Consider the following 16964-nt stretch of genomic DNA (forward strand, 5'->3'; position numbering starts at 1 on the left):
AATCCAATAAGATGAAAAATGACTGATAATTAAAAAAAAAAAACGCTCTAAATGAGGCGGCATTACACATACTGTGCGGGTGAGCAAATCAAACACTCCTTTTTTTTCTCCTGCCTGTTTGTGTTAGCGGCCTGTCATAACTTCTCATGAGCTCACTTCTAAACAAACAAACACTTCCCGACAAAGACATTTTGTGTTCAAGTTGTACCAAATGCACCGCAATGGATGGGTGGTTGGGGGGTAAACCCCCCCATGGAGCACACAAAGAACCTTATCAACCACCTGAAAGGCCAGCGTCACTGTGTTTGAACACTGCAACAAGTTTACCAGAGACTTCCATGGCATCACACCGGCGGCTGCTCGGAGTGCCCGAATATAGTGCACCTTGCTGGGCCACAGCAGGTGGCTCCCTCTGCTCTGTACTCTGGTTCTCCTGGTAATAGCGATGTGGTAGCAGTAATGTCATATTGTAATATTTGTGCACAAACTACAGTTAGATTTTGAAAAGTAGGTATAAAAAAGTTTTGAGAAGTCTTTAGTTATTAAAGATATTGCGTAATACATCTATTTATGTGTTAATGTTGGCTGCATCGCTAATTTCCAAGGAACATTGAATGTATCACCGAATTGACAAACAGTCATGAAAACGCACGTTTGAGGCACGTGATGTTGCTTTTCCAGGCCTCTGATTGGCCGAAATGTGCAATGTGTGTTTTTTTTTTACGTAGCTATTTTAACACCAGAGCGTTGTAGCCATTGTGTCCGTGTGTTGCAGCCGTGCGGTTGTTTTCTTTGGCCGTATCGAGTTACCCTCCTTCCCCTTTGCTGTCTGCCGTTTGCGTACAGCTAATTGACTTTTCAGCCTCCAAAATACATTTCCGTTCAGCCACTCCGCCGACTGTCATCATGGCTCAAAGCTCCCAGTTATTGATCAGCGTCTATCTGAAGATGGTGGAGTGGGCAGTGGGGGTGAGGAGGGGGCTTCCCCTCCCCCCCTTTTAAAATATTACTGGAGTCATTAGCAGCTGAAGCGTGCTCTCTCTGGCATCACTCAGCAAACATTTTTCTAGGATCGGATTCCAAACCACACTCCATATTTCATAATGCTTATTTTTGTTGTTGTTTTTGCAGCCACCACATCTCCAAACAGCGAGGCCGCATCTGAATGGCCAAAGTGTGTCTGAGCCGGAAACGGAGAGCCCCTCTCAGGTTTTTTAGCTCGCCGGTAAGTGACCTCTCGCTGCAGCGTTGGTGGAATTTAGGGGGGCGCGCTTTTAGTTTTTTTGGGACTCGGGGTGGGGGGTTATGGGAGAAGGGGAAGTGAAAGAGCTCCATTCTTTGGAGCAGGTTCAGAGCTGGGCCAAGCTGAGCATGATGGATTGGGCCCTCTCTGGCCTCCAGCTGCTTTTTGGGGGTAATAAGTGGAGTTGAAGGCATGCGGAGTACACAGGTTGGGTTGGCCAGAAAGAAACACCTACGGAGGAGCATCTGGGAAATCTATTTGGGAGGAAAAGTCTTATATTAACTGCTGGACAGAAGACAAGAGAAGACAAGTTTGGTTTTTTTTTTTTCCCCCAAAAAAAGTGTCTTCTTGCCGGGGCCTTTGACACAGAAAGGAGACGTCTGTGTCTGTCCGTCATGCATCGGTCCACATCCCCCCCGTGGGGGGGGGGGGGGGGGGGGTATCTGAGGAGGCAGGACACCCTTGGCTTGTCTCTTTCATGTCTCGGCTTCGGGACAACTTAAAGCGCTAAAGTCTCACCCGTGTCTAGCGTGTGTTGGCGGGACAGATGCGCGTTAGGATAAAGCAATTAGCAACGAGCGTTTCAAGGCTCAACCACTTGACACATCAGAAGCGGGAATGGCGAAGGGAAGCGGTAAAAGCGCTCGGTGGTCGTGTCCTTTCGGTGTAAATCGCCACATTTCGCCTGCCCGCAATGCTGATGGTTTTCATATGGGAGCTGTAAGTGCTTTTCGCTGGCGGCTTAAGTGTGCACATATGTGAGCAAGGCCTGTAGGAGTGTGTGTGGAAAGGGGGGGGGGGGGGGGGGACGACACCAAGGGGGTGCGTGTGCTCGTGCATACATGCAGGTATGAATTTCCGCTGGTAGACAGATCCTGAGTTAACACTGTTGTTACATGTGCTGGGATGGTCGCCCCCCCCCCCCCCCCTCCAAACCCCCACCCCCCCATCCTGAGGCTCAGAAAGCTGTCAGGAAGACAATTGATGGCACCTCTAAATCCTATATCTTTATTTGCGTCAGATGCTATTCCCCTTATAAATATTCCGTCCGGAGCGCATAGGACACCAAATCCCCTTCCTGTGTTTTTCTTTTTTTTTTTGTTTCTTTTTTTTTTTTTTGCCTCCCCCGATGCCAATAATAGAATTAGATTCATGTGTGCGAGTGTACAGTCGATTTATTTGTACGCCCTCTTCGTTTGTCTGGAGAAGAAGGCGCGAAAGCGAAATAGAGACAATGCGACGTGTGAAGTGGATTTCAGTCACCTGGAATCTGCGCATGTCTCGTGGGTTCCCCGCATTCTTCAGACAGTTCTGGTTGCACTTGAGGAAGAACTTTAGGAAGAATCTGGAAGAGAGGACACAAGAAATACATTAGGTGGGTTCCGTTTTTATGAAGTACAGTGGTAGCTGTTTGCCGTGTAGCAATACATTTTCGGTACGGAATGTTTCAGTTTCATCCAGGATGTGTTGATTTCCCAAAATTCCCCTCATCCCGCCCCACGAGCATTGATTTGGGTCCAACGGGACGTCCTGCTCAAGCAGCAGAATCAAGTCCATGGCATGTTGACGGTACATGTGCAGTGGATCCCCGCATGTTTGCAACTTTGCAGATTTGTGGTCAAACTAGCGTATTTTCTGGACTATAAGTCACTCCAGAGTATAAGTCGCACAAGGCCAAAAATGCATAATTAGGTAGAAAAAAACAAACATAAGTCGCACTGGAGTATAAGTCGCATTTTTTGCAGGTAATTTATTAGAACTACTTGACCAAAACAGACATTACGTCCTCTTGGAAGACAAGTTCTAACAATAAAAGAATAGAGAACAGGCTGAATAGGTGTAAGATATGCTAGCACAATGGTTTCGCCAATGGTTTTCGCCAAACACGTACATAAGTCGCACTGGAGTATAAGTCGCATTTTTTTGCGGGTAATTTATTTTACAAACTACTTGACCAAAACAGACATTACGTCTTCTTGGACGTATTTGACTATTCTTTTATTGTTAGAACTTGCCTTCCAAGAGGACGTAATGTCTGTTTTGGTCAAGTAGTTAAAATAAATTACCCGCAAAAAAATGCGACTTATACTCCAGTGCGACTTATGTATGTTTTTTTCTACATAATTACTGTATTTTCTGGATTATAAGTCGCTCCGGGATATAAGTCGCACAAAGCCAGAAATGCGTAATTAGGTAGAAAAAAAAAAACATACATAAGTCGCTCTGGAGTATAAGTCGCAGGAACAGCCAACCTATGAAAAAAAGTGCGACTTATAGTCAGGAAAATATGGTATGTTTTGGTCAAGTAGTTTGGAAAATATATTACCCGCAAAAAAATGCGACTTATGTATACTCCAGTGCGACTTATGTATGTTTTTTTCTACATAATTACTGTATTTTCTGGATTATAAATCGCTCCGGAGTATAAGTTGCACAAAGCCAGAAATGCATAATTAGGTAGAAAAAAAACATACATAAGTCGCTCTGGAGTGTAAGTCGCAGGAACAGCCAACCTATGAAAAAAAGTGCGACTTATAGTCCGGAAAATACAGTATTTTTTTCCTTTGAAAGGAAACAGGCAGGAAGTGTAACCCGCCCGGCGATATAGTCACCAGAACTTGTAAACCGTTTTCCATGATTCAAGTCTCCCGTTTGGCAACACAACCTTCCCAGTGAAATACGTAAACAAACAACGAGCGTAACAAGAAAACAGAAGCGAACTACAACCACAATATTGGACATTCGGTGGCAAAACGGAGCTTTCTTCCACCCGCGAAGGCACCCTTTGAACACAGGTCATGTATTCCATCTCATTAAGTTTAGCTAACGTGGTGCAAAGTGAGTCAATCACAGCCGTCCACAGCATCCATTCAAATCGATCCATTATTTATCCCCTCAAAACCAAGCCCATCAGTCTCTTTGTCATCCCCCTCACCTGAGTTCACGGGTCCTCGCCGACACCCATCTGCCGCTAACATACAGAAAGTCACTTGATATTCCGCCCGCCTCTTTAATCCCAGGACACCCCTGTGCAATTAAAGTTCTCCTGTTCAATAGGGAAGCAAATGAGGCCCACCTGTGACCAGGTCTTGTTTGAAGAGCATCAGGGATAAAGGACCTAACAAGGTGAGAGCGCGCCACAAAACTTATAGTCCTGTCAGGCAATTAGGCGGACACTCCTGGGACCGCCGTATGCCACACACACACACACACACACACACACAGACGCACAAATAACGCATGCACACACACCCATGCACTTGTGGGTGGGTGAGGCAATTACGCCACAAATTACAACCTGGCTAATCGTCTCTGAACAAATGTCACGTCTGAGTGAGATCTGGGCCGGGCTCGTTTGTTAGCTCACTCGGATTTCTCAAGAATTTATTGATAAATCCTCCCGCTGCACCTCGGATTGGGACCGGGGACCGTTAAAGACGTTACACGACACGGCGGTGTGCCTGAAATGCCGCGTTTGCTTTGTGCTATATTATATGTGCTATATTATATATGCTATATTGGGTAACACGGATGTAGCGGCGACTATAGGGGTGTTATTTCATGTCTAGAGGGCTCTAATAATGTCTCCCATTCTGCTCCCCTATAAAGTAAACACTCTTCAATGGCTTATGTTCGGTGGTTATATGTGCTATATTGGGTAATATGGATATAGCGGCGACTATAGGGGTGTTATTTCATGTCTGGAGGGCTCTAATAATGTCTCCCATTCTGCTCCCCTATAAAGTAAACACTCTTCAATGGCTTATGTTCGGTGGTTATATGTGCTATATTGGGTAACACCGATGTAGAGGTGACTATAGGGGTGTTATTTAATGTCTAGAGGGCTCTAATAATGTCTCCCATTCTGCTCCCCTATAAAGTAAACACTCTTCAATGGATTATATTCTCTGGTTATATGTACTATATTGGGTAATACGGATGTAGCGGCGACTATAGGGGTGTTATTTCATGTCTAGAAGGCTCTAATAATGACTCCCATTCTGCTCCCCTATAAAGTAAACACTCTTCAATGGCTTATGTTCGGTGGTTTAAGTGCTATATTTGGTAATACGGATGTAGAGGTGACTATAGGGGTGTTATTTCATGTCTAGAGGGCTCTAATAATGTCTCCCATTCTGCTCCCCTATAAAGTAAACACTCTTCAATGGCTTATGTTCGGTGGTTTAAGTGCTATATTGGGTAATACAGATGTAGAGGCGACTATAGGGGTGTTATTTCATGTCTAGAGGGCTCTAATAATGTCTCCCATTCTGCTCCCCTATAAAGTAAACACTCTTCAATGGCTTATGTTCGGTGGTTTAAGTGCTATATTGGGTAATACGGATGTAGAGGCGACTATAGGGGTGTTATTTCATGTCTAGAGGGCTCTAATAATGTCTCCCATTCTGCTCCCCTATAAAGTAAACACTCTTCAATGGCTTATGTTCGGTGGTTATATGTGCTATATTGGGTAATATGGATATAGAGGCGACTATAGGGGTGTTATTTCATGTCTAGAGGGCTCTAATAATGTCTCCCATTCTGCTCCCCTATAAAGTAAACACTCTTCAATGACTTATGTTCGGTGGTTTAAGAGCTATATTGGGTAATACGGATGTAGAGGCGACTATAGGGGTGTTATTTCATGTCTAGAGGGCTCTAATAATGTCTCCCATTCTGCTCCCCTATAAAGTAAACACTCTTCATTGGATTATATTCTCTGGTTGTATGTGCTATATTGGGTAATACGGATGTAGAGGCGACTATAGGGGTGTTATTTCATGTCTAGAGGGCTCTAATAATGTCTCCCATTCTGCTCCCCTATAAAGTAAACACTCTTCACTGGCTTATGTTCTCTGGTTATATGTGCTATATTGGGTAATACGGATGTAGAGGCGACTATAGGGGTGTTATTTCATGTCTAGAGGGCTCTAATAATGTCTCCCATTCTGCTCCCCTATAAAGTAAACACTCTTCAATGACTTATGTTCTCTGGTTATATGTGCGAGATTTGGTAATACGGCTGGAGGGGCGACTGTAGGGGTGTTATTTCATGTCTAGAGGGCTCTAATAATGTCTCCCATTCTGCTCCACTATAAAGTAAACACTCTTCAATGGATTATGTTCGGTGGTTTAAGTGCTATATTGGGTAATACGGATGTAGCGGCGACTATAGGGGTGTTATTTCATGTCTAGAGGGCTCTAATAATGTCTCCCATTCAGTTCCCCCGTAAAGTATAAAGGGCCGTTAAAGACGTTACACGACACGACGGCGTGAAATGCCATGTTTGCTTTGCCCTTTGAGTTGCGTTGGCATCACAACACAACTACAATGCAGTCGGCGGATTACCACGGATCGTAGCGTGGATTGTCTCATCGGGGCCAAACACAGGGAATTCCCGTTTTGGCCCGCTTGCCATAAATCAGTCTCTGGCATGACCCCACCCAACCCCGCCACATTAAAACACGCATCGGTCATTTCGAAGCGCTTCTCCATAGACTCCCATACCTCGGAGTTGGCCGAGTTGAGGTGGGAAAATATTTTCCCAGGGATGCGTGGCTCGGACATCAATAAAAGAGGCTTTAACCCGTGCCAGGATGCTGATTGCCTGTCGGTGTGTGGCGAGGCCATAAAGTAGCCGCCCGTCATTAGGGCATTTCACTTGATTGTGTTGACTGTGTTTTGGGGTTGCATCTGTTGGCTGATCATCAAAATGACCATTATGTACTCTAATTCCCTGACCCTGTTTTTATTTCCCCGAAGAGTCGTAATGTAGAGCAGCAGACATCTGCGGAAAGCAGACCTGAAATACGACTTTTATTTGTCTGTCGCCTCTCGTACAGATTGGGTGTTGTGCGTTTGCGCGTTTGCACACAATTTATGTGGGAGCCGGAGATGGAATACATTTCCCGAACAATGCATCGACTTCATAAAACAAACACATCGCTCGCCGAGTCGGACTTTTTTCCGTGCTACTTTTTTTTGTTTTTTGTTAGCGCACCGCGTTGCAAAAGTAACAAAGCAATAAAGACGGAGAAATTGCGCACGCGCCCGCTCATAAAGCGCCTCCTTTATGTTTACTGTTATGAAGGCAATTAAGCTCAATTCCGGCGCTAAAAAGATAAGCTTAATTTTCATCGTCCACCGCAGCGCCAGTCCTATAGCATCCATTACGTTTGAGTTGGTTAAGATTCTCCGTGAGCGCGCCGCAAATTGGTCCTCGGTGGAAAGGAGAGCAATTAAGACCGGGCCCCGTCTCGCTCCCTCTCTTTTACTTCTTAAATATCTACAGAAGTTTGTGCTCGTGTTTTGGCACGCACGGAGACAAAAGGAGCTTGTTTAATTGTTTTTTAATGGGATATCAAGTCGTCGCTGCCATTAGATGTTGGCAATGGAGGGCAAAGGGGGATAGAGAGAAAGAATGAACTGCAATTAGGTTTGATTAAAGCTATCCTTCTCAATAATCAGCTGTTCTGACAGGACAGGGGGGCCCTGGTGGCCGCCGAGATGGAGGAAGGTGTTGAGTGATATTAAGGCCAATGAAGGGGATATTAACATGGCTAATTAAAGCTCTTCCAAAGCCGGCGGAGGAGGCTCTCAGCGGACCGCGCTGGATGAAATCATCGGCTGAGGCAGCTATCAGTTGGAGGTGAGGGAGAGAAGTAAGGGACGGGGTGGGATTGTGTGGGGGGGAGTCGATTAGACAAAGGGGGCATTCGGACCCGAGTACGCTTCATTCGGTCAATGCCAACAATGGTGGGTCTCGGTCCAGGTGAACGCTACGCGAACCGTAAAGTCTTACAATGACAGCAAAAGCGAAATTCGCCTTCATCCGAGGCATCGAATCGACCCCAATCGGTCTGTCTTAGAGGACGCTAGACGCTAGTAGAGAACTACTTCACCCTACAATATACACAGTATACATTTATTATATATAAATACACATACAGTCAGTACTCGCTACATCGCAGTTCCAGCCTCACCAACCTTGACTACAGCCTATTATTCGTAAAAATATATACGTCTATTCAAAATATTTGTACTTATTTTCTAACCCAACTTAAGCATGTTTAAGTATAAATGGCTGAGTTAACTAGTATTCTAGTATTTCGCAATAATAATAATAACAATAACGGGGTTACTGTCACAACAAGCTACAACTCAACTCTGACATCACTTCCTGTCCACCTCCCATTCTAAACACTCTTCAATGGCTTATGTTCGCTTATATGTGCTGTATTGGGTAACACATATGTAGAGGCGACTATAGGGGTGTTATTTCAAGTCTACAGAGCTCTAATAATGTCTTCCATTCTGCTCCCCTATAAAGTAAACACTCTTCAATGGTTTATGTTCAGTGGTTTACGTGCTATATTGAGTAACACGGATGTAGAGGTGACTATAGGGGTGTTATTTCATGTCTAGAGGGCTCTAATAATGTCTCCCATTCTGCTCCCCTATAAAGTAAACACTCTTCAATGGTTTATGTTCGGTGGTTAAAAGTGCTATATTGGGTAATACAGATGTAGCGGCAACTATAGGGGTGTTATTTCATGTCTGGAGGGCTCTAATAATGTTAAACGTATTTAGAAGGAGGAGCCGCCTTTTCTTTATCACGGTCGGGCCTGGAATCGAACAAGGGATGACTACGGGGGAGTTTAACCCCTGCAGATATTTTGCTGCATGCTTTGAATGGGATAATGTAGCACAAAAATTAGTGTTTTTAATAAAAATACCAAAAATTGCATTTTATGTGGTTTTGAAAGGGAGATATTGAAGAAGAGATTTTGTGTATTATTTACAAATGAATATTCCACCTCCGTTCAAATGAATTTAGATGGGAAATAAAAAGAAAATGTTCCCAATATCTCTTAAAAATTATACATTAGAAGCTTCATGTGAAATCTAATGTGGTTGAAAAACAGCAGAATATGAAAGCAAAGCTAAGCAAAGTATCTTTTTTAGGTTTTGGGTATCGAACGCAGCCCAAGACAAAGGCTCGCACGCAGACATCAAGCCTCTCCGCCTGAGCAAACGAAGCGCTGACATCAGCTTTTATGTCTTGACTGCCAGTCACGCCGCCCCTGCAAATCAACATTAGAACAATCCTGCCCGTGCGCCTCGGTCTGTGGCAATTAATGCGTCTCTCCCGTCGTACCTCCATGCTCGCCCCGCTGCCGAAGCTACTAATCATGCCATAATGATTTCTCTCCCTCTGGTCAAAGGGGAAATAGATTGTCTCTTTAGTAATGCAGCAGGCTCGGCGCCTTCCACTCCCTGGCTTCACACGCAAGCCGGTAATTGAGGAGAAAAAGGCCGACTTTGGCACTTTGACTGATTTGAGGGCTGCTAGACCCTCTTATCTTTACTCTGATCATTTTAGGCTGACACTCAAAGGAAGACCCATCGCCCTAATTCTAGCTCGCCCTCTTCTATCATCAAACGCACACACAAAAAAAAAAAAAAAAAAAAAAAAAAAAGGCCGGGGAGAGAGCAGGGAAAAACAAACACACGAGGTGACGAGGGCTTCCTCTCATTTAAATGTCCGACTTAATTGCCGGGTCTCTTGCATAAATGTCCGTCTCTTTGATTGGCTGACGAGGGCAAATACAGATAATGTAAGACGTCGAAGAAAGAAGACGCGTTCTCACGCCGAGAGCGAACACGATACGCTGACAGATGGCCAAAGTATCCATAACGGTCAGGTATTGACAAGGCTAAGCTCCCGCCGCTAATGACTAGCATGCAGTGTCCACAGCCGGCAGCCATGACAGTGAGGTCATCCGTTGCAGGGTGCTGGAGTATCGATCGCCGGGCCCCGCCCCGGTCCCAGCTGCCTCCCAGACTCAATGGGCCCCTGTTACAGGAGGAAGAGCTCCCCGACACGGCGCTACAATGTGCTGACACCGGATCTCCGCGCTGAGATAGTTGCGAGCGAGTCAATAGCGTATCGGATTTCCAAAACGCCGGGGTCTTGATGTCAAGCCTTTCTTTACCTACTGCTCCGGTTATTAGGAACTCCGCTGAACTGCGTTCAGATCCTTGTTGTGACAAGGAAGACAACGAAGCTCCGAGATCCTAATCTATGCGACCGAGTCGCCGAGTCGAGTCACGCCGCCGTTTGCGTCCGGCGCCGCCTCCTGTTTTTCTCGAGCTAACCACAGCGCATTAACAATATTTGCTCTACCTCACATACAAGCGCCCGGGGAGCCGGCCCCCGAGCAGACGCTATCGCTTCTTTATCAGCGGACAAGTGCCTCGCTATCCCACCTTATTGGCTTCGGGGACATTAACCCTTTCCGCGTCGCCGTCGGAATTTATTGGATCCTTTCTTGTCGCTTCATTTTGTTGTTTTGTACTTTTTTTTTTTTTTTACACGGAAGGGGGGTGTCACAAATAATTGATGCGCTTCCTGCTCGCCCTGTAGATGTAGCTGTGTCCCTCCATTCATCCCTCTTTACCCCCGCCTCCACCCCCCCTACCCCCCAACCCCTTCCCTCTCTAATGGGCAGAGTGGCATTGACATTATTTCACTTGAGGATCCCTCATTCTGTCAATCCCTCTTCATTTACTCCATGGCTGCAGGACTCATTATGGGAGCTGCTCTCTCTCTCTCTCCCTCTCGCTCGCTCGCTCGCTCGTCTACTTTCACTCATCCTTCTCACCTCCTGTTTCTGTCTCTCGGACACTGTTAGTCTCTTACTTAAGAGAATGGCTCGTCTTCACAAATGGCTTCACGTCAAGGCCTACTCCTTGCAGGTTGACTGTCACAGATTAAACAAAAGACTGCTGCTAAATATCCATCACGGGCTAACGCCGGACTCGGGATTCTTGCTGTCATGTATGTGTGTATGAGTGTGTTCGCCCCCCCCCCCCCCCCACACACACACTCGTACACCGAACACTGCATGTTTTAGCCCCGAGCTCTCTCTCTCTACCCCGACCCCCCTCGCATGGCGATGCTGCCGAGGCTGTGTACTGTTGCACGCCGCTCTTTGTTTTACTCGCCTTCTCTTGACGCCACCGCTTTGAACACAATGTAATAGGACAAAGAAACATAAATAATTCCGCGTGATTCACTCTCCCGTAGTAGTAGTATTGTGGGGGGGGCAGGGAGGGGTGGGGCGGGATCCTCGGCGGCCATTGATACAACATAATATTCAGGAATGTTGATGTTCACAAATAGAGCATGTCGATGGGTGAGAGTCAATAGATCAGCTGTCAGACCTTTCATGCAAACTTCACGGGAATGTTTGGGGGGTGGGGGGGGGGCAGCCCAAAATGGAGAATAATCCTATTTTAGGTCGGTTAGGTTTGGCCAACCCCCTTTGGAAGGGTTTCACATAATCCCGATCATTCAAATAAAAATATGTCATAGCTGTGGTAGTTATGGGGCAAAATATCTGTAGCATAAAAGTTTTTAAAATATGACTTTTTGGCCTGCTAATATTCATGAAATATTATTTTTATTATATATATATATTTTAATGTATATATGTATTTTTACAAAAGTGTTCAAATGTGGGTTACATTTACAAATCAATTATTTGATTTCAATATTTCTTTTTATGCTTCGTTTGAAAAATATATAAAATATATTGCATAAATTATTGTAGTAAATTACCTATCAATTGTGATTTTTTGGTGTAAAAATATTTTAAAAAATTTTCCTGTGCAAAAAATGCTGATGTTTTTTGTCAACATTTACAAATGAATCAAATTTGTCATTACAACTGTAATAACAAATTTATTTTTAATTTTTATTTCTGTAGAAAATATTATTATTTTTTAAATAATAAATGCATTTAATCAATGCATTTTTTCTGAGTGTGAAAAAGGATTAAAAAAATTTTTTTAACTAAAAATGTATTTCATCAAGATGAAAGAAAATGGCAGCTAATTGTTATTTTTTAATTATTTTTTTAGATTGATTTGATAAAAGTGGGCCAAAATGACCAATCTATGTTATTTTTCAATTGTATAAAATATCAATTATCTGCGTTGACGCAGCTTAACTTTTATGCGGCTCGTCTCCATTCACACAACAAACTAGCTTATATTGCCTCAGCAGCTCCCCTGCTGGCTGCCATCCCACAGTGCAGCCAAAGTTTACGTAATAAATGGAATCAATCGATAGAATCCATCAATTGTCCACATATTCCAGGCATTTAAAAAAATCCCAGCTAAAGTTTTTTTTTGAGAGTTTTTTTTTTTTTTTGCGCCAGGGCAGCAAATACGATGCTTTTGATTAGCGGTCAGCAGTGGAGGTTGAGGCCCGAAGGAAATACCAGTCAGCACCTCCCTGCACTTGATAAGCACGTTTTACTTAGTCATAGTACTTAGTACTTAGTTGTGTTACAGTACAGCAGCTGTCCAGTCAGCAACATGGGTATGCGTAGTTATTTTGGCTCCAGATATAGTAGTAATAGTAGTAATAGTAGTAGTAGTGGCGGTATTTGCACTCCAGTCCTTTTTTTTTTTTTTGCTGCGGTCCATCCATGCATGCCCAAACGACATCATATTATTACTAATGTATAATACATACATCCAAAGTGGCTGTCAGGACTGGTCAGCCATCATAAAACATGAGGCAGCCACTCTGACATCGCCGCCACATTTAACGCAGAGAGAGAGAGAAAACACACACAGAGAACGTGGACTGTCATGTCGGCGAGTGGGAGTGGGAGTGGGAGCAGGGGGGGGTGATAGAGACAGAAAGACAGCGAGCGGGTCGGTGCTTAAAGCTAACAGGTAACCTTTCTGTGCACCTAGGACAAAGGCAGGAGGCGGGGCCGGGCGGGGCGATGGCGATGGCGGGTTGGGGGGAGAAAATGTCAAATTAAGAGAGGCCAGGCAGAGAGACGTGGCTGCCATATTTGTGTGAAAGCCCAGTGCTGTTGGCAGCAGAGATGGCTGCTTTCTGATTCATCTGGGGCCGTATGGCAAAGCTTTGTCAGTCTGTGCGAGGTATAAATAATTCAGGGTGAGAGATGGCAATTACAGGGCCCTGCACAACCAAAATGAATATTTTATAAGGACTAAAACTGCCCTGGAATGAATCACACACATGGAGTCACACACACAGCGGCGGCACGTCACACAACATGGAAGCGAGCGTGCGTACGTATATAAATGTGGAATTCTTGCCACCGTTAATGATTTTTAATATGCTTGCATGGCGGGAGGAATTTGTTTTTCCGCGTGTAAGGAAAATGTTTCGCCGCCCGCCACAAATATGTTTATTTTTTTTGTGAGTGTTTGTGTTCGGGTCTTTGCAAAATTAATTAGCAACAAAATGAAAGCGCAAAATCTTAAGTCGATATATGGTAAAGATCAGCATAAAGGAAGTCTCCAGAGACAAGCAGCCTTTACTTTTGACCCTGTAAATATGGTCTTTGTGTGTGTGAGTGTGGTGATGGTGGTGTGTATGGTGGTGGGGGGGGGGGGGTTGCTAAATGCTAATGGCAAAAGATTAAACCCGCAAGCCGCCTGGAGCATTTTCCTCCAAAGGGTTTTTTGTCTGTCAGGTTTCCTGTCCACACACACACACACACAGAAAGGATAAAAAAGTGTCTTTATAATGCAGACACAAAAAATAACATTGTTCCTCAGGTCCGGAGGAGCGCCACGACTTGCTTGAATGGCCATTGTGTGCGCCTCGTAATGATACCTTAGCTTTTGTGCGAGTGGGGGCCAGGTAGGGTTGTGACATCAGCGTCACACAAGTGCCTCTCTGTGCCCCCGTGTTTGGGGAAGGATCTGGTCTACGGTGGGAAAAAAAAAAAAAAGGCCACGGATGATGATGATGATGATAAACATGAGCCGCTTTTGTAGCCGCTTAGACTTCGGTGTCCTTCTAGTCTGATCTCCGTTAATAATTACGACCGTTCCTTAAATTGACGACACTGTTTACAAATACGTGGACTCAATTTGGTCTATGGTGTGGAAAAAACGGGTATGGATGATGATTAAACAGGCACGGTGGACGAGTGGTTAGCGCAGAGACCTCGCAGCTAGAAAACCAGGGTTCAATTCCGTCCTCGGCCATCTCCGTGTTGAGTTTGCATGTTTTCATGCGTGGGTTTTCTCCGGGTACTCCGGTTTCCTCCCACATTCCAAAAAAATTATTAAGTAAAAATGTAACTATACTGATATCAGACTCGGTTGCACGGCGGTCGAGTGGTTAGCACGTAGATCTCACAGCTAGAAAACCAGGGTTCAATTCCACCGTCGGCCATCTCCGTGTTGAGTTTGCATGTTTTCATGCGTGGGTTTTCTCCGGATACTCCAGTTTCCTCCCACATTCCAAAAAATTATTAAGTAAAAATGTGACTATACTGATATCAGACTCGGTTGCACGGCGGTCGAGTGGTTAGCGCGCAGACCTCACAGTTAGGAGACCAGGGTTCAATTCCACCCTCGACCATCTCGGTGTGGAGTTTGCATGCGAGGGAACGACGTGGATCATCAGATATCTTCCAATGGGAACGTTTTCCAACATTCGGTTACGGACGGTGTTCGGTTACGTCTTACCGAGTTTTGTGACCGAGTTTGCAAGGCACTTTTACTCAATACTGATCGTATAATGCACCCAGTCTGGGGGTCCCTAAACCCCCAAAAGTATAAAATCCCACTTACATTATATTACATTATGCATTTGTTGCAGTTTTCTTTCATGAAAATTGCTTTAAATGTTCCGACGTCATGTTGTTGACATTTTTTTTTTTTTTACAAAGTCAGTGGTTCTCAAACTAAGTACCGCGTTTCTCGTGGTGTACAAAGTTAAGTTAAACTGTAATATTTGATTTTCTTTCATATTTTTAACTGTATTTTATTTATTTCATTGTATTTAATGCATTAATCTTATTGAATAAACGTACTGTAGGAGTTAACTCAGTCAGCAATAGATGACATAAGAGCAAGAGAGGTTTTTTTTTTTTTTTTTTTTTTTGGAGGGGTGCAGGGGAGCGGGAATGTACGCGTTTTATTTGTCAGTCCAAAGGGAAGACGGCAAAGCCTCGGAGGGAGGAGAGACCCCAAGCATGAAGGCGCAAGACGGCATGCGTTGCAGAAAGTGACAGGCAGGCAAATGCTCAGAGAAGGCTGCTTCCTTCCTGTTAGCGATACAGCTAGCTCGCTGTGAAGGCGCCTTGACAAAGCCGTAGCGTGGCGTGTCTCGCCCCGTTTGTGACTTTTCAAAGAGTGTGATTTGCAAATCACATGAGTCTGTGGGCATAGACCGGGCATGTAAGTGCGGTGGATAAAAGCCCCCTCCTCCCCGCCACCCCGCCCCCCTCCCCGCCGAGGGAAACCCTCACTTGTCAGGCCGCTTCTTTGTCAGGAAGCTGACACATAAATAGACAACGTTTTGCCACTCGCTCCTCCTGCCTGGCGTACACACGGTACACACGCGTCTGCTTTCACATCCAGGTCGGGTGGCTCGAAGGGGAGGAAGTTGTTGAAAGACACCCCGCCGCTGAAAATATTGCGGGCCACTTCACGCCGCCTCTAACAACAAACAATGGGGGTGGATGTGTAACCAGATAAAGCGACAACAACAAAAAAAAAATGACAGCGGCCTGCAAGCGTCACTGCAGGGCCTATTTTTCATGCAAATGACAACTAATGAGCTTCCTGAAATCTGACTAATTATATCAAAGTGATTTCTTTAATTAGTTTGTAATAACTGCACACGCTAGCATCATAGTAAACAGATTAAGCTATAAGAAGCTTGCAATTTGTCATACTTTGTACGAGATGCTGTGAAGCTAACGTTGCTTCTCCTGACCCGCCAACACGGATCGCATGCGTTGTTCATACTCGCCGTTTTTTTAAACACGGTTGCATTTTTACCAGTTTCGGTTTGGAGTTCACACCTGGACGAGGCTCCGACGCTACATCGGCTTCAAAAAGCTTCAATGGTATTATAAAATACGAAATACCGGAGTAAAGGTGTCAAAATTTTACCTGCTGCACTCAAAACCTTTTTGCAGTGGTCGATAGCCACAACATCGTTTAAAAAAACAAAAAAAGGTTAAAAATAAATAAATAAATAAAAAAATTTAAAAAATAAACGCAGCTAAATTACCTGTTATTCATCTTTCTTTCAATAAAATAATATTGAATAAGAAATAAATAAACAAATATAAAATATTATAATAAAATAAAAAATATTGTGATTAATCTAAAATTGTGATTAATCTAAAATTGTGATTAATCTAAAATTGTGATTAATCTAATTACACATTTTGACAGCCCTTTAAAACCACATTGTTTAAAAAAACTAACAAAAAAAATAAACACAAAGCTGAATTACCTGTCATTCATCTTTCTTTCAATAAAATAATACTGAATAAAAAAATCAATATATAAATAAATAAATATGAATAAAAAATATTAAATATTATAATAAAATATTGTGATTAATCTAATATTGTGATTAATCTAATTACACATTTTGACAGCCCAAGTAAAAATCTAACAACACAATAGTGGCAAATAGAAACTTGAACTCAAACCATGCATTTCGGTGATAACAGTCATTCATTCATTTTCTACCGCTTATCCTCACAAGGGTCGCAGGGGTGCTGGAGCCTATCCCAGCTGTCCTCGGGCGAGTCAAAATGATATTACAAATAATTAATAATAAACACAACACACCTTGACACTCCTATTATTCTTTGTTTACATCACATTGCTAACCACTGCAGGGATATAAGA

The 16964-nt window shown here is 43.9% G+C and overlaps 2 protein-coding genes across 9 annotated transcripts in view; one reads left to right on the forward strand and one right to left on the reverse strand.

Moving 5' to 3' along the window:
* mgmt (O-6-methylguanine-DNA methyltransferase) overlaps positions 1–16964 on the forward strand; it is a 269091-nt gene that overhangs the window by 195722 nt on the left and 56405 nt on the right. For 2 of the 3 annotated variants that reach the window (XM_058058125.1, XM_058058123.1), the window contains exon 5: positions 1132–1225. In XM_058058125.1, the coding sequence (XP_057914108.1) occupies positions 1132–1218 (87 nt within the window). In that variant the 3' untranslated portion in view covers positions 1219–1225. Of the gene's footprint in view, positions 1–1131; positions 1226–4300; positions 4362–16964 lie in introns of those variants that run through there. The other variant, XM_058058124.1, reaches the window with a different exon arrangement.
* ebf3b (EBF transcription factor 3b) overlaps positions 1–16964 on the reverse strand; it is a 118059-nt gene that overhangs the window by 40576 nt on the left and 60519 nt on the right. For all 6 annotated transcript variants that reach the window (XM_058058101.1, XM_058058103.1, XM_058058104.1 and 3 more), the window contains exon 7: positions 2507–2588. In XM_058058101.1, the coding sequence (XP_057914084.1) occupies positions 2507–2588 (82 nt within the window). The remainder of the gene's footprint in view (positions 1–2506; positions 2589–16964) is intronic.

Source organism: Doryrhamphus excisus, chromosome 20 (genome assembly GCF_030265055.1).
Source record: "Doryrhamphus excisus isolate RoL2022-K1 chromosome 20, RoL_Dexc_1.0, whole genome shotgun sequence".
Classification (NCBI taxonomy): Eukaryota; Metazoa; Chordata; class Actinopteri; order Syngnathiformes; family Syngnathidae; genus Doryrhamphus; species Doryrhamphus excisus.